At 39.9% G+C, this 17,725-nt stretch overlaps 2 protein-coding genes and 1 pseudogene across 2 annotated transcripts; 2 read left to right on the top strand and 1 right to left on the bottom strand.

Annotated features, from left to right (window-relative positions):
* Positions 1 to 4,632: 4,632 nt before the first annotated feature.
* On the bottom strand, positions 4,633 to 5,702 carry LOC144632048 (BTB/POZ domain-containing protein 6-like). The gene has a single exon (XM_078490652.1). The coding sequence runs from the start codon at positions 5,662 to 5,664 to the stop codon at positions 4,633 to 4,635; it is 1,032 nt and encodes a 343-aa protein (XP_078346778.1). The 5' UTR covers positions 5,665 to 5,702.
* A 6,934-nt stretch (positions 5,703 to 12,636) lies between these two features.
* Positions 12,637 to 13,691, top strand: LOC144632045 (BTB/POZ domain-containing protein 6-like; annotated as a pseudogene).
* A 2,439-nt stretch (positions 13,692 to 16,130) lies between these two features.
* On the top strand, positions 16,131 to 17,580 carry LOC144631629 (BTB/POZ domain-containing protein 6-like). The gene has a single exon (XM_078490110.1). The coding sequence runs from the start codon at positions 16,186 to 16,188 to the stop codon at positions 17,536 to 17,538; it is 1,353 nt and encodes a 450-aa protein (XP_078346236.1). The 5' UTR covers positions 16,131 to 16,185; the 3' UTR covers positions 17,539 to 17,580.
* Positions 17,581 to 17,725: the final 145 nt, after the last annotated feature.

Here is a 17,725-nt window from a genome sequence, read left to right as displayed (position 1 = left end):
AACAGTTTTTCCGAAAGTAAAGTAAAGCAAATAAACACGAACATATATAAAACATCATACTTTCAATTGTTCCATATTGCATTCTGCACTTACCAAATCATCGAGATTTTTCGTGTTCACCATCACTTCTTACACGCGTGTAAGCGAATCCGCATGCCTCGTGCTTTTCTGTTTTGTACGTGTAACTTTTCTGGCGGTTCTCGGGCGTTTCTCGGCGCTCTTTTTTTAACAATGCCTCGCCGTCGGCGTAAATCGTATAAGGCGCTTTCATTTGTTTTTGGTAGTTTTTAAAAGAAAGGGTGTTTTTCTCCTCATCTGGCATTTCGATTCTTGTTGGCTTGCCTTTGACCCCATTGCAATACTTTTTGTGCTTTTCAAGCAAGTCTTCTCTTGTAAAATTTGTCAAACACATCATGCAAAAGTGTTTTTTGTTACTGTGTTTGGTTTGGTCGTGTAACAAAGCGCTAATTCTTTTTATAAAACAGTAGTGCTGTTTCAATCCTGACTCAATCAACATAAGGTTTATACGGGGTATTTTGTTTTCTTTTTCGCTTTGTCTGAGAGGTATCACACACCCGTCTTTCAAGTGCCACCCAAAAACATTTATTGCAAGGTTTCTGTTTTGCGCCTCAAGCCTGTCAATCTGCTTTAGGGGTGTCGGAAAATCGATTCCGTTGTAGTTTATGCCGTCATCAACGGGATATTTACTTGTTCTTTGAGGATCTTTTCCGTTCGCAGGCGGGAATAAAGCAGCCCTCAAAGCCCATTTTAAACACTGGTTGTCACTGTTTTGCACGTTAATAATTGCTTTTTTGTTTGCCAGTTTGGGAGGCAAAGGCAAGTAAGTTCCTCCGCGCAATGGCCGATAACGCGCAACATAGGTGTACGCCCTTGTTATTCTTTCAACAACCCACCCCGAGCCCTTCTCCGACCAAGCCTCGATTTCTCCCTTTGCTTTGTCAATAAATTCGTCAAACTCTTTTTTTATTCGGTCTTTGGTGTTTTTTGTAAAAAGACGCGGTTCTCTTTCTCTGAAATAGTGCTCCATGTGTTGCGTAACTCCGTTTCTTTTCATCGAAAATTTTACTTTAAGCCCGAAGCTTGCTTTTATGTCATTCAATTCTTCAATTTCACTTTCCAAAAGATCATAAAACTTTTTTTTGTGTTTTTTTGCAAAAATTAAAAGATCTTTGTTGTTTTTTTCGGTTTCGGGTATGTCCATTTTCCATACTCGGAGCCAATCGTTAAAATCGGTGTTGGCCAGTAAAAAAGACAAATTTCTTTGCGGGTTTCTTTGAAATTCACGGAGGTTTTCCTCCATCATAGCTTGCAAAACTTCTGACGAATATCTTGCGGCAGCCATTTGGTGCATATACAAAGTAAAAAATATTTGTTCAATTGAAAAATAATTCTGGCGCGCCTGTTCTTTGGGGCTTGGCGGGGGCCACTTGTTTTAGGACAGTCCTCAACAAGTGTTAAAAGGGTGCCTTTTTGCCTAGATACATGTGCATGGGTTGAAAGGCTGTCATCTAACCCCGACACACTTGCAATATGAGGGTTTTGGACGCAAATCCAAAAAAACAGTGAGGGGCGAGAATGGCGAAGCCGGCAGGCGAGCCAGGCGAAGCCCCGAACGCATTTTTTTGGATTTGCGCCAAAACCCTCATATTGCAAGTGTGTATTGCTGCCTAAGTAAAGTAATTACATAATGATCCATCATTCTGAAAATATTTCTCTCCATGTTCTCTTTGTACCCGCTCAGAATAAAGGAAAACATGTCTTAGCTGCCTTAGTTTTTCAAGATTTTCTGGGGGAGCATGCCCCCACACCCCCCTTGGAAGTTGTCTTCTTCGGTGTCACAATAAACTGCTATGCTCTCTAAAATCGAAGTCATAATCTCATTCTGTGCCAACAACTCAACTTGAGAGATCGAAAAATAGGGAATTACGAGAACGCAGGCATTATTTTATGTGTCATGTGGCTATGGACAAATTCGAAATTCCGACAGCGACATGCGAACCTTTTGAAATTGCGACGTAAAAAGGTTTTAAATTCGGATGGGGGACATAAAGACCCCCCCCCCTCCCAACAGGGCCTCTGGAGTGTAGCTTGCCCTTCAACAAGGTGTTACTTCCTTATTTTTATGTCAGTCCCAGCGAGTCTGAATTTTGAAGTGTGATTGTAACATAACAGGTCAAGAATAGGTAATTTGTTAACTGAACATTATATAAATAAAACTTATTAACAATAGTAATGTTTCCATCCCTTAGCCTTAAAGCTGAATGTGTTTTATCCCCCTGAAACCTATGGTGTCAGGTTATGAATGAAATACAATATTTTGAAAATTGGCCCATTTTGTTTAATAAACTGGTGAGACTTTAATATCAAATGTATTTGCCCTTCCGTAACTGTACAACGTTTAAAATCCTTGAAAAGCATTGTACAGAGCTATAACGGCCTATACGGGGAGGCTCCGCCCAAAAGGGGTACCTTTTTCAGGCTTCAGGTATATAAAAGGGTAGGGATTTCACTTGTTTAGGTATATGAAAGGGTGTCACTAAGATATTTAACAAGGCCTAGATAATAAATTAAATATTTCGATCAGTACAGGCGCAACTTATGGCCGTATCGTCTTAATTTATTATGTGCTACATAAAAATGTCAAGAAAACGTCCTGGTTAAAGTATACCGTAAAATTCCGGTTATAAGCCCCCCCCCCACTTATAAACCCCCCGGTTATAGGCCCATCTACCTGGAAACAAACTGAATACATCCGATTATGAGCCCCCCCCCCCCCCAGATATAAGCCCCCCTCTGCTGGATGAGAGTACTGAAAAGGCCTTTATGTTGCTTTATTATGCGTCTTTAACTAAAAAAAAACGCATTTCGATCAACACTCCCGTGGCCCGTTTCAGAACATTTTGTTATTCCGCTTATAAGCCCTCCCGGATATAAACCCCTCCACTTATATGCCCACCCAAAAACCCTTATGAAGTTGTATAAGCCCAGGGCTTCTAACCGGAATTTTACGGTATGTCGTGTTGAGTAGGTATATGAAAGGGCTGCCTTTGTTCTATAAAAGGTAAACAAAACAGGTGCTTTTACTGTCAAAATGGTATATAAAAGGGTAAGGGGTTGGACCTCGGGGCGGAGCCTCCCCGTATAAAACTTTTTGAGTGCTCCCCCCCCCCCTGGACCTGAGATTCCAGCACTCCCATCCAGACCCTCCATAAAGCAGTTAAGGATCTGGCATGATGGAGCATAACAATAATTCACACATTTCCCAGGAGAGAAACTACTAAGACTGTTTTGCTAAAGCTCTCTTTTCGTTCGTCTATTATCATCTTTGATACTTTAGGATTAGGACCCTTGATTTGACCTGCTGCCTATACCTTGGTCTGAAAGTAGATGACAAAACTCAACCAGGACTCATCTTTACAATTATATGTATCTGAATTTATTTATTAAAACTACCGGGTATTCATGTGCCACGCATAAACCCTTTGCTACCCTCTTAAAAGAGCTTTAAACCACAAAATAACACAAAAATTACGTCATTTTATTGAATTCCAACTTGGCATGTGGGCTTTTGAAATAATAAGTGCACTTTTCTCTTCTAATTTCCTTTTTTATCATTTCAATAACACAATTTTAATAAACAATTAAAATTCTTACAATTACAATTACAATTATTTTCTGGCAGTTTTTGGTCAAGAAATTTAGGGCGGTCTTGGTCTCAGCAGAAAATAAAAGAAATTAGCAGTCTAGGAAGAAAAAACATTGCGGACTGCGGACTGAACGACACCCTATAATAGACCCTCAACAATAACAATCAACAAATTATCAGCTTATAAGCTTTGCATTCTCTATTTTACATCTCTTCTTTTGTCAGGTCAAACTTTTGTTTTACAAAATGTTCCAAGCAAGGCATTAGTTCAATTTTGATGCAAGGTAGGTAATGTTTTGCAAATAAAAACATTTTTTTTTTTTTGAAAAAAAAAAAAAAAAAGCGGTAGCGATTTTGTCTATAAATGAACATTGCCAAAACAACTCCAAATTTCGCATGTGGGTTTGTTTACATTAGTTAAACATTGTACTTTATTTATTTTTGCTGGCTTTTGCTTCATTTCCGAGAAATAACATATGCGAAAAACTTGGGTTTTTCCGTCGACGTATTTATGAGTTTCTTTGTTTTAGTTTAACAAAGAAACTTCTTAAGACACAGACTGGAAAACCGAGTTTTTTGCATTTGTTATTTGGCAGAAACGAAGCAAAAACCAGTGAAAATAAAAACAGGACAAGGTTACACATGTAAACAGATCACCCACATACGAAATTTGGAGTTGTTTCTTAGTATGTTCATTTTCAGCCACAGAGCCATTCAAATATACAGTAGATTGGAATCATTGTTACTTCTTTATGGCAGTCACGTTTTCACTTTAAAAAACAGCTCCGCAAGTTGCCCTGTTGGCATTCCGTCACCCCAGTCCTCCTCCTCATCTTTCCATCGTGGATCCTTTAAGCTAAATCTCACCCCTGCACAGTCAACATTATTAACAATACGAGTTTTAACAGAAGAGTAAAGGCCATCTATTGATGCTTCAAAACCATACTTGACTTCTTTCTTCAAAGTCACTTGTACATCAAACAGAACAAGAAAACCATCATAAGGGGGATCAGGCTCTGGATGCATGCGGAAGGAGGTAAATGCTCCAGCTTTGGTTGTGAGAACGGAACCGTCATCATCGCACAGTGACGAGGATTATTATCAAGTGTGGCCTTGGATCTGCAACACCGTAAACAAGAGCTTCTTTTGGCTTCCAGTAATCCAGCTGGTGAAGTGCAACTTAACTGGTTCATAATTTTACTTGCTTCCTCTTCTGTCAACATCTTGCTGTTTAAAACAACCTCCATGAAATCACTCTGCTTCATAGCTGGAAAACGGATATTCTTAAAAATCTGATCCCCAAGGATCTGCCTTTTGACAGGCCCGTCTGCTGTGAGGTTCTGTCTCTCACATTCTTTTGCTGCCCAGCGATCTACAGCCTTGAATAACTCGACTTCTTTGATTTCAAGCGTACTTCTTTCTAAAAGTTGCTGAAGTAGAGATTTTTCGATCGATAAGAATTCACATGAACTCATCGCCTCCTCTGTCTGCTTGTCGATTAGATACCAGCACAGACCCAAAAGATCTTCATTTACATATTGTTGCGCGTGTTTTAAGACACAAAATACATTCGACGAATCAACATTCGTTTTAAGAAATTTCACACATTCCTTGGCCAGGCAAGAAACCATGTATTTCTTGGCCACATACAACACTTGCATCACGTTATTTCCGTTCAAACAAACTTCATCGGTGTAAAAATAACGCAGCAATTCAAATATTCCCTCGTATTCACAATCTGGAAGTTCAATCTGTTCTCCATTTTCAGCCATTTCACCGCAAAACATTCTAAAGAACACAGGACTGCAAATCGACAACACGAACTTGTGAGCAGGAACTACGATCTTGCTTCGTTTTGTGTCGTTTTCGCCATGTTGGGACGCTCGAACGACGAATTTCACATCACTTAAGGTATCATTGTTGAACAGAAGCTTGCTTCTTTGCTTCTTATTGTTTGCTTCTTCTTGTTTCGCAAGAGGAATCCTGATAACTTCCATCAAATGTAGCTACGAATGATCTAATGATGCACGTCGCAAAAAATCATTACACGTGAAAGTGACAGTGTTCTGTGATGCAGAGCAGGCCTGGCACTAGGCGAAGTTGAGCGGCTAAAAAGCAGGAGTTTCCGGGGGAGGGGTGGGGGGGTGAATGAATGGATGGATGGATAATCTTTATTTAAAAACACGGTCAAATTCATCAGCTTCAATACAACAATCTAATTATGAATATATATACAAGAAGGAGGGAAAATAAAAAAATTTATTATATAAACATCAGTGAAATACCAGGAAATCTTTCGCGCGAAAAAATCATATCTTCACACGTGAAAATAACATGTTATTTTCACATGTGAAGATATCGATTTCGAAACATTTTCTGACAAGTTTGCCCAGTTTCAATGCTGAATGAGCCAAAGTAAATCGATATTAAGTCGAAACATCTTCGGATCTTCCTCGGCAATCTTCGGCAATCTTCGGATATCTTCCGAAATTTTCGGAAACGTTCGGAAAATCTTCGGAAACATTCGTACGACCTTCGGACAACATTTTGCAAATCTTCGGAAATCTTCGGAAAATGGTCGGCAGTCTTCGGAAAATCGTCAAAAACATCGTAATTAGTAGGTTTATATAGCGGTTTTCACTTGAGTGTCGAAAGTAATTTGCGTTTGCTTTGGTTTTGCATTACTACGATCAGTGATTGGTTTAAAAATCTCGCGCCACTTTCTCGACCAATCAGAATTAAAACCAAAACCAATTGTGACTCGCTCGCGCACGTTTTCCCGCGCTTCGCGTCAGCTACATGTATTTGCTTCGAGTTTTGATTGGTTAACTGGATTGTCTACGTCCTTTGCGATTGGCCAGAGTAATTACTTTGGTTTTGGTTTTATGACACCCAATTGAAAACTGCTCTATAATAAACAGAATATTACATGGTTGCTTGGAGATATGAAATTTATCTTCTCGTGTTCAAATCGATATCCCACTCGTTCGCTGCGCTCACTCGTGAGATATCGATTTGAACACTCGAAGATAAATTTCATATCTCCGCGCAACCATGTAATATCCTCTATATATGTACAAATATATATTAGTTGATTTGCAGAACTGATGTCAGAGTGCTCAATAGAAAACTAGAGCATAAATATTAAAAGACGGTCTGATCAACTGAAGATACGACTTGGCATTTTATTACTAAGTAGTTTCGTACCGCACAACATGTACGACACTCATCAGATAAAATTGCCTAATGTAAAGATTACAACGCTACGCTGGTATATATAAGGACGCCGGATGAATGAAAAAGCATTAAATTACAACGGTAGAATACTGAAAAAAGTCGAAAATAACAAGGTATAAAATTACAACGGTTTCTGTTATGAAACAATAAAAGCTGCGTGACACTGCAATTTTACCAATCTCAAACAAACAGTTACGTGACAGCTTTTGAATTTTTAAGGAGGAACTTGTTTGCGTGTCTACAAGAGGTTATCAGTTCATTTCGTTTATTGAGAGAAGCGAGGTTGGATCTGCAGATTATGAAATACTTCTCCCACAGGCACAAGTTGCAGCGATTAGAAGCTGGGTTGTATTTCAAAATCACTTGGAAGATTCTGAAGCAAGCTGCTCCATACAACCCAGCTTCTAATCGCTGCAACTTGTGCCTGTGGGAGAAGTATTTCATAATCTGCAGATCCGACCTCGCTTCTCTCAATAAACGAAATGAACTGATAACCTCTTGTAGACACGCAAACAAGTTCCTCCTTAAAAATTCAAAAGCTGTCACGTAACTGTTTGTTTGAGATTGGCAAAATCGCAGTGTCACGCATATTTTAAGCTTTTATTGTTTCATAACAGAAACCGTTGTAATTTTATACCTTGTTATTTTCGACTTTTTTCAGTATTCTACCGTTGTAATTTAATGCTTTTTCATTCATCCGGCGTCCTTATATATACCAGCGTAGCGTTGTAATCTTTACATTAGGCAATTTTATCTGATGAGTGCCGTACATGTTGTGCGGTACGAAACTACTTAGTAATAAAATGCCAAGTCGTATCTTCAGTTGATCAGACCGTCTTTTAATATGTACAAATATATGTACTTTAGATGAAAAGTAGGGCGCTAGGCTGACTGTGGGAAATTTGTAGCCCTTTTCGACTTTACAGTTCCCCAGAGAAAAGGGTCCTGCCTCCCTCCCTCCTCCCCCCGGAGCTGTTTCAGGGCCTGCCTTTATATGAAGAAAAGTTTTCCCTGATAGGAGCTACTATTCGCACTGCATAAATTATCAACATCGCATATAAGTACTACAAATCATGAATAAATTGACATTGTTCAAGTGCGACGGCGGAGGGAACATACTAAGTGCTATTAAGAGCCAGCTGGTTGTTTTGTTGAATATTTTTGGGAGTCAGTTATGGGTGTTTATATCATTTGAGGGTATTATGGATGGTACAATTTTTCACCTACCCACCCACCCTCCCATTATGTACTTAGTTTGCACTGCGACTCTTGTCGGGTCGCCGAATTTTATCCCCAATCTTAAATGCGATGCGATGATTGTTGCAGTGCAGAATAGTATACTATTCTGCACTGCAACAATCATCGCATCGCATTTAAGATTGGGGATAAAATTCGGCTCCCACCTAAAATCACCTATGCTGCACCGATCAGGAAACCATCAATGGGCTCTTAAACCCCCAAAACTCATATCCAAACAAAGAGACCAGTGATGATCTGCTACAAATGGAGGCCAAATCACAAAAGCACAAATAGAAAATAGAAAATACCAAAACAACACTTGCATCATTACCCAGTGAATATAAAGCACGACTACTCCAACATCTCAATCCTCTCGGCATTACACTCCACTAATCCCTGAACACTACTCCCAAACCTCACTCCCAAACCTTACTCCTAAACCTTACTCCCAAAACTTACTCCAAAAACCTCATTCCTGGTCTTATTCCCATACCTAATTAACTTTATAGTACACTTCCTCTATCAAACCTTACGACCTCATAACCATTCTGGAACTGGTAAACCTTTTCGAGGAAAACCGCGACTGTCACCCCATTACCGACCCCAATCGAGTTCCCCTGTTGGTCAATCCATGATTGACTCTGGAGAATACTATACAAAGGCTAACAGTTTTTACTTTAAACTCGGAGTCGAAAGGAGAAAACCAAACGTTGACGGGGGAACCCATAGGGCCAGCAAAGGGTGACAGTCATGACCCAGCATAACCGGGGAAGTTTGTTTAGATACTCTTTTTCACAACTGTCACTCCAAGCAACCCCTGAACCAAGGAAAACCCAGAAAAGTAATGAGACATAGGGAATTATCGCCATTCAGTATCACTGTAGTTGCGACTATAGTTTCTGTATCACTGTAGTTACGACTTTAGATTCTGAAAAGAGCCACTCCCTTGTGGCATCACACTTTCGTCATGAAAACGCCCAAAAATTATATAGCCAGATTTGTCGTCTAAGACCGTTTAAAAGAGTCACGCGAAACATAACGCGGTAAATCCATTATACTGTCCAAACTAAAGGGTTTGTCTGTCATCCATAAGTTTAGAAAACGAGCGTCATAACAGAGGCGTGGTTTGATGGCTCCACTGTTAAAGGAAGAACTAAATAAGGGGGGCTCCACTACACCCACCTTACCAATGTTCGTTGAATAAATTGCACATAGGGTTAACACGACGCATTATTCAAAAACGCCTTCCTTGGAGGACTATCAGACTTATACGTCTCACCCTCGAAAGAGGCTGAAAAACTTCAGAAATATGGAAAGATTGAAACTTTGCTCTCAATTAATTGGAGGATCTCAGACTTTTGAGGGGAAGAAAAATCCCCAATAATTGTTCTCCACGAATCTAGATGGTTATGCAGCTCGCCTACTCTAAAATAGCCTGGGTCTCTAAATAACAAATCTTCCACATTGCCAAGGGTCTCCAAGAGCAACACTACGAACAGTTGATTCCATTCCAGGTTCGCTGTCATCCCTCCGCTGATGGGGTTCCCTCGCCAGTCAACCCAACAAACTGACCTCTGGGGAAGTGTTTGCACATAAAAGACACGGGAGTCAAATTTAATATCGCAAAAGTTGTCGCTTTAGTCTAACAAAAACAATTAGACAGAGAGAACCAAATGAGAAAGATGAGAAACACCTATGGCGACGAACCCCAAGTCAGCAGAGAGATGACAGCTTTGACCCAGTGTAACCGGGGGAGTTGATTTAGATACTCTTTTTCAAAGCTGTCAAAACCCTATTGACTTATGAATGACCCACATTATGATGACTACAATAAGTAACAAGAGATCACAAAATTCATGAGTGTCAACACGAAAAGAAATACAGTGTAGCACTTTATTTCATGTTCTTTACATTAGACGTCCACTAGACGCTAATCTCATTTAGCATAATAAGCGTATTAAATTGAAAAGCCAAAGCACTACTTTCCAACATCGGCAGAAGTACCATTACCACTATCAGACAATGTACGCATATCCCTTTTTTTATCATGGGCTATCATGTACCATAGGCTACATTCTTCAGTCCCTCGATCAGTTCCATGGCTTCAAACCTATTAAATTTAACTCAGCTATAGGGCGCGATGCCAGGCTCAGTCACGATACGTTTCAGTAGGTTGTCCACCGAAGACTTTGTCAACATGTCCATTGCCTGTTTAAGTTCCCGGTACTTTTCTTTCAAATTCCAAATAGTAAGGGACAAAACAAACAGGCTATTAGATGTCAACCAGCTCAAGGCTATAATATCACCTCCAGTGTTAATTGGTGTATAGCAAATTAACAAAGTGCTTCCAAAACACAATTAATTTAAAATTTTAACCAGAGAACGCTTCAGTTTTACATTTTTATTATGTCATATCCTGGTTACAGTCCAATCTACAATTAATGGCCTGCCGCCAAAGACACATTTCTAAACATAGCCAACGAGAGAATACTTAACAATCAACACCTGACATAAAAGAGGAGTCCCAACAAAACCATTGCACAACCCTTTATGTCAAAACAACAACTATCACAACATTGGAAAACTACAAGTCAACCTTTCAAAACATATTAATGACTGTAAAATATAAACACTTGTATAACTCAGATATCACCCTCCGCCGGGTAGTTTATACCCACAACTGGATCCGAGATCTCGCCCGCAGCTGAAGTCACAATGGACTCGAGAAATAAACTCGCAAACAACAACCACGCTTTTGTCATACAAATTGTCAGCGAAGCCTCGCCCAAAGCTCAACACAACAAATCCTGAGAACAAACATTCGCAAATCTGGAACAATGCGAAACTTGGCGAAACCTCGCTCACAATCGAAGACACAATAAACTCTACTAACAAGCATTTCACAAATCTGCGACAATGCTTTTGTCTCACGAAAAAACTCGGCGAAACCCCGCTCAATGCCTTCGTCTTACAAAAAGCTTGGCGAGACCTCGCCCGCAATCCAAGACAGAATGACTTTGACAACAGGCACTTCACAAATCTGCAACAATGCTTTCATCCCACGAAAACCCTCAGCTAAACCGAGCTCGCAATTCATGACACAATAGACTTTGATAACAAGCATTTCACAAATCTGCAACAATGCCTTCGTCTTACTAGAAACTTGGCGAAGCCTCGCTCACAATTCAAAACACAATAAACCTCGATAACAAGGCACTTCACAAATCTGCAACAATGCTGTCATCCCACAAAAATTCTCGGCGAAACCTCGCCTGCACTTCAAGACACGGTAAACTTTGATGACAAGCATTTCACAAATCTGCGACAATGCTATTGTCTTTCAAAGAACTTGGTGAAACCTAGCTCACAATTCAAGACACAATAACTTTGATAACAAGGCACTTCACAAATCTGCGACAATGCTGTCATTCCACAAAAATCCTCGGCGAAACCTCGCCTGCGCTTCAAGACACAGTAAACTTTGATAACAAGCATTTCACAAATCTGCGACAATGCTTTTGTCTTACAAGGAACTTGGCAAAACCTCGCTCACAATTCAAGACACAATAAACTCCGGTAACAAGCATTTCACAAGTCTGCAACAATGCTTTCGTCTTACAAAAACTCAGCGAAACCTCGCTCACAATTCAAGACACAATAAACTTGATAAGCAGCAGTTCACAAATCTGCGACAATGCTTTCATCCCACAAAAAACCTCGGCAAAACCTCGCCCACAATTCAGGGCACATTAAACCCCGACAACGGGCACCCGCAAATCTGGGATATTAAAAAACCTCCTTTGGTCCAAGCGCAATTGTTCCTGGCGTCGCCTGTGGTTAAAGAAGGCCCGGCAGGTCTTGAGGCATCTGAACTGCTTTTTGTTGAGGTATTGCAAACGAATTTGCGTTGATGGAGCTGATGAAACCGCATTCGAGGTCTCCGTGCGAATACTTACGCCGAACGATTCAGAGCATAAGTTCAACACTGACTGGCGAATAAACTCGCACAAGTCTGCTTAAAAATCAATAAATACGCACTGAAATACACATTTGTGGAAACACCCAGCCTGATGGGTCTTATTCCGCATTCAGGTCAAAGGTTTGCGTTGTAGTTCCCGATGAAAGCTTGAAGAAAGGCACAGGCATGTTCCGGGAGCCGTCGCACTTGAACAATGTCAATTTATTCATGATTTGTAGTACTTATATGCGATGTTGATAATTTATGCAGTGCGAATAGTATACTTTTCCAGACTCGTACCCAGTCGTTACTCTTTTTTCGTTTTGGCTACGTTCGAAGAGGATGATGGGAAGGACGTAGAAAGAGTAAGTTCGTCCTTCCCTTGATGCCTTGCACGCCGCTCAAAAAGCAAGAGAAGCGACTGGGTACGAGTCTGCTACTTTTCATCGAAAGTTCTTTTGCAGGTCAACTTCGCCTAGTGCCAGGCCTGCTCTGCATCACAGAACACTGTCACTTTCACGTGTTTTGATTTTTTGCGACGTGCATCATTAGATCATTCGTAGCTACATGTGATGGAAGTTATCCGGATCACTTGTGCGAAAAAAGAAGAAGCAGAAAAAAAGAAGCAAAGAAGCAAGCTTCTGTTCAACAATGATACCTTAAGTGATGTGAAATTCATCGTTCGAGCGTCCCAACATGGCGAAAACGACACAAAACAAAGCAAGATTGCAATTCCAGCTCACAAGTTCGTGTTGTCGATTTGGAGTCCTGTGTTCTTTAGAATGTTTTGCGGTGAAATGGCTGAAAATGGAGAACAGATTGAACTTCCAGATTGTGAATACGATGGAATATTTGAATTGCTGCGTTATTTTTACACGGATGAAGTCTGTTTGAACGGAAATAACGTGATGCAAGTGTTGTATGTGGCCGAGAAATACATGGTTCCTTGCCTGGCCAAGGAATGTGTGAAATTTCTTAAAACGAATGTTGATTCGTCAAATGTATTTTGTGTCTTAAAACACGCGCAACAATATGAAAATGAAGATCTTTTGGGTCTGTGCTGGTATCTAATCGACAAGCAGACGGAGGAGGCGTTGAGTTCATGTGAATTCTTATCGATCGAAAAATCTCTACTTCAGCAACTCGTTGAAAGAAGTACGCTTGAAATCAAAGAAGTTCGAGTTATTCAAGGCTGTAGATCGCTGGTCAGCAAATGAATGCGAGAAGCTAAACCTCGCAGCAGACGGGCCTGTCAAAAGGCAGATCCTTGGGGATCAGATATTTAAGAATATCCGTTTTCCAGCTATGAAGCAGAGTGATTTTATGGAGGTTGTTTTGGACAGCAAGATGTTGACAGAAGAAGAAGCAAGTAACATTATGAACCAGTTAAGTTGCAATTTGACTTCACCATCGGGATTATTGCAAACTGAAAGAAGCTCTTGTTTACGGTGTTGCAGATCCAAGGCCACATTAGATAATAAACCTCGTAGCTTTGCTATGAGGAATGGTCTTGATTGCTCTCACTTTATTGAAATAACAGTGGACAGAGACATCATATTGTATGGTGTTGGCATGTTTGGAAATTCCTAAAGACCCCAACTGGAGAACCAAGGTTTTTTGCATTTGTTATTTCTTGAAAACAAAGCAAAATCCAGCGAAAGTAAATACAGTACAATGTTTAACTCATGTTAACATACCTGCACGTGAAATTTGAAGTTGTTTTGGCAATGTCCATTTTCAGACAAAATCACTACCACTCTTTTTCCACTGAGATTTTCTTTCATTTGTAGATCATTACCTACCTTGCATCAAAATCGTAGTAATGCCTTGCTTGAAACATATTTTTTGTAAAACAAAACTATTATTAGTGCGACTTGACTGAAGAAGAGATGTTATGCAAAGCTGATAAGCTGATAATTTGTCAATTATTGTTGTTGTTTGGTGCAGTCCAACCGTGACCATGCATGGAGACCTCAGATTGCAACTGTAATCAGTTCAGATTTGTAGTTTCTTTCAAAAATAACATCGAATAGTTTTTAATGAATAAATTGTTTTTCACTATTGTAATCAGACTCAACTACTATCAGGACAATATTTACAGTGAGTCTGGATAAAAAGATTGACTTCAGTGCCTTTTACTAAAATTGTGTTATTGAAATGATAAAAAAGGGAAATTAGAAGAGAAATTAATTAAATGATGTAGTTTTTGTGTTATTTTGTAGTTTGCTCTTTTAAGAGGGTAGCAAAAAGCCTGCGCTGCAGACGAAACTTAAGTTACTAGCTGGGGTTAGATTACGTATGCAACGCAGGCTAGGTAGCAAAGGGTTAATGCGTGACACATGAATACCCGGTTTTTACAGAATACTCAGGACATTTTCATATCCGGGGAAGCATTTTTCCGTTCAAGCAACTTTTTGTTTTCTGAACAGTTTCTAGACCAAAGATTTCCGAAGTTTGTCTGTTGTTCCGAACATTGTTCGAACTTTTCCGAAGATTAACTAAGTTTCCCAAAGACTTCCAAGCAAGTTTCAAAGATGCTTGAACTCACTCATGAGATGGAATATCTTGACAAACCAATTTAATGCTGCGTTCCCGATACTTCGGCACAAAAGCGTGGGGGGCTGCAGCTGAGCCCCCCCAAATTTTCGTTTGGGGGTTTCAGCTCTCCCCCCCCCCTGCTCTGCCGCCTATGCAGTAGTTTTAATAAATAAATTTAGATACATCATTGTAAAGATGAGTCCTGGTTGAGTTTTGTCATTAACTTTCAGACCAAGGACTAAAAAAATAATAGGCAGCTGGTCAAATCAAATGTCTTAACCACAAAAGCATCAAATATGATAATAGACAAATGAAAATAACAGTCTCTCGTGGAAAATGTGTGAATTATTGCTTTGCTCCATCATGCCAGATCCTTTTTAAAACTGCTTTATGGAGGGTCTGGATGGGGTGTGGAATCTCAGGTTTCCCTTAAATAATTCAGCTATCAGTACATTTTTCAACTTTTTTGCTTGTTTACAAGCAAAAGGAAGGAGAATAGCGGTTAAGTTGGGTAATCTCGAACCACATTCTTGTTAACTCTCAAGGGACTGTTTTAATTTCTCAAGGGAATACTTTCCGCTGTGGGTGATCAAAGCGTGTGACTTGTAAAGTGTCACTCTATAGTTGTGCTTCAGCACTTCCGTTCTTGTAGAAAAAACGTGACTTGTCAAATTTACAAACGTTATATAACAATTAAAAACGTGAGTAGCCCAAATCTTACGTGACATAACCAATTAAGAATGTAAGGGGTTCAGCGCTCGAACGCAGCGAAGTTTAAAACGATTAAGAATGCAATTTGTACGGGTGCAAGTCTTTAGGCGCTAATATTAATTTAACCTAAAACGATTAACAGCGCAAATTTGTTCTGGTAAAGTATTTCAGTTATTATAAACCAAAGGGAACTCATTTTGTGACAATTGATTATTTCTGCGATGCTGAGTTGCACAATTTAGAATTGCAACATTCAATGCAGCTGTGAAGTGATATTTACAAGTTTTTTGTAGCCTGTTGTGAAATTACTTCCGGTGGAAGCAGTAAACACTAAAAGTTTTTGCTTCTGTTCAGAAGTTAATGTATCGCCATTAGAAAAAAAAAACAGCAACTGTTTTACTGGAAATGTAGTCGTTAGAAATGGCATTTGTAGCCGTAAGGTAAAGAATAACGCGAGGAGAAGCGGCTTTTGGTAAGGATAAACCTTCTACTCGTACTAACTATTTCATGCAAAAAAGTCGATATCTCGAAGAGATCTTTGATTCAGATCTGAGATCTCAATCAGTTGCAGGAGCCCAGCTGGCTTTTGTTTTTGAGCTTGCTCTAGGTAGAATGTCCAAATCTATGACAAGAACACTCGACTTTCGAGAAATTTGGTAACGCGATAAAATACATCTACACTTTACCCTCCCCTCCCAACACCTGTTTTCTTGGGCCTAGTGCCAGGCCTACTCTGTCTGTATCACACCTGTTTGACAGTTTGTACACGTGCCAGTTTTTGCATCACGCCAAAAAAGTTTTGTATGTTGTTCATGCATCATTTTGTAGCTGAAATATGGCAGAAGAAGAGAAAGGAAATAAGAAGCAGAGAAGCAAGCTTCTGTTCAACAATGATACCTTAAGTGATGTCCAATTCGTCGTTCGAGCGTCCCACGAGAACGACACCAAGCGAAGCAAGATTGTAATTCCTGCTCACAAGTTCGTGTTGTCGGTTTGCAGTCCTGTGTTCTTTAAAATGTTTTGCGGTGAAATGGCTGAAAACGGAGAACAGATTGATCTTCCTGACTGTGATTACGAAGGTATGTTTGAGTTCCTGCGTTACATCTATACCGATGAAGTTTGCTTGAACGGAAATAACGTGCTACAAGTTTTGTATCTGGCCGAGAAATACATGGTTCCTTGCCTGGTCGAAGAATGTGTGGAATTTCTTAAGAGGAATCTTCACCCTTCAAATGTATTTTGCGTCTTTAAACACGCACAAAAGTATGGAAAGAAGGATCTTTTGTGTCACTGCTGGTATTTGATCGAAAGAAAGACGAAAGAGGTGTTGACATCAAGTGATTTCTTGACAATCGAAAAATCTTTACTTGAACAACTTGTGGAAAGAAATTCGCTCAACATCAAAGAAGTGGAGTTGTTCAAGGCTGTAGATCGCTGGGCAGAAAAAGAATGTGAGAGGCTAAACCTTAAAGACGAAGGCTCTGTCAAAAGGCAAATTCTTGGAGAGCAGATTGTGAAGAATATTCGTTTTCCAGCTATGAAGCAGAGTGATTTCATGGAGGTTGCTTTTGGCAGCAAGATCCTAACAGAACAGGAAACAAGTGACATTATGAACCACTTCAGTTCTCCTCTGTCTTCAACAGTTTCATTCCTGGAAATGGAAAGAGTTGGTTCTTGTTTGCGATGCTGCAGAATTGAGGCTTTTGAGACAGACTGTTTCAACTGGAAGAATGAGGACAACAACTCTCCTTATATCACTGAAGTCACAGTCGACAAGGACATTGTGTTGTATGGCGTTTCCCTGTTTGGCAATGAGGATGCTAAATATACAGCTACTGTGAAAGTTTTAAATGATTATGGCTCAATTCTCGCTGTCAAGTCTGGAGCGTTTACATCCTCCCGCACAATGGTGGAATCATGGTCAAAAATCTACTCCTATTATGGTTTTGATGTTCTCTTTGATGATCCAGTGACCTTGGAGAAAGACGAATGCTATTTTGTGGGAACAAATTTGGATGGCCCCGACTCTTGTGTTAAAGGCTGGCTTGTGAGTGATGTCCGCTGTGTCGATGATCACAGTGCTGGAGTGAAATTTAGCTTCAAGGGGCTACTTTATGACGAAGACGATGAGGTAGTTGAAGAGATAGCAGGTCAAATTCCAGAGCTTTTGTTTAAATTGAAAGAGTGATCATTATGATAAAGGCAACTTGCAGAGCTTCTGTTTGAAGTAGGAAAAAAAAGACTGCCTTTAAGTAACACAGGATATTTTTAAAACTATTGTCAGTACTTTGCAGTCTGCTTATGCACACATACAAACATTTTTGATCATCTTTAGTATGGTAGTGTTGTCTAATACATTGTGCAGTTCCAGAAAA

The sequence above is a fragment of the Oculina patagonica genome, chromosome 12 (genome assembly GCF_052425735.1).
Source record: "Oculina patagonica isolate OP01 chromosome 12, crgOcupat, whole genome shotgun sequence".
Lineage (NCBI taxonomy): Eukaryota > Metazoa > Cnidaria > Anthozoa > Scleractinia > Oculinidae > Oculina > Oculina patagonica.
The sequence above is the reverse complement of the archived record's forward strand: the minus strand, read 5'-3'. Positions and strand labels throughout refer to the sequence as shown.

Excerpts from the sequence above, each read along its gene's own strand:
- LOC144632048 (XM_078490652.1), bottom strand. The coding sequence starts at position 5,664 with ATGGAAGTTATCAGGATTCCTCTTGCGAAACAAGAAGAAGCAAACAAT.
- LOC144631629 (XM_078490110.1), top strand. The coding sequence starts at position 16,186 with ATGGCAGAAGAAGAGAAAGGAAATAAGAAGCAGAGAAGCAAGCTTCTG.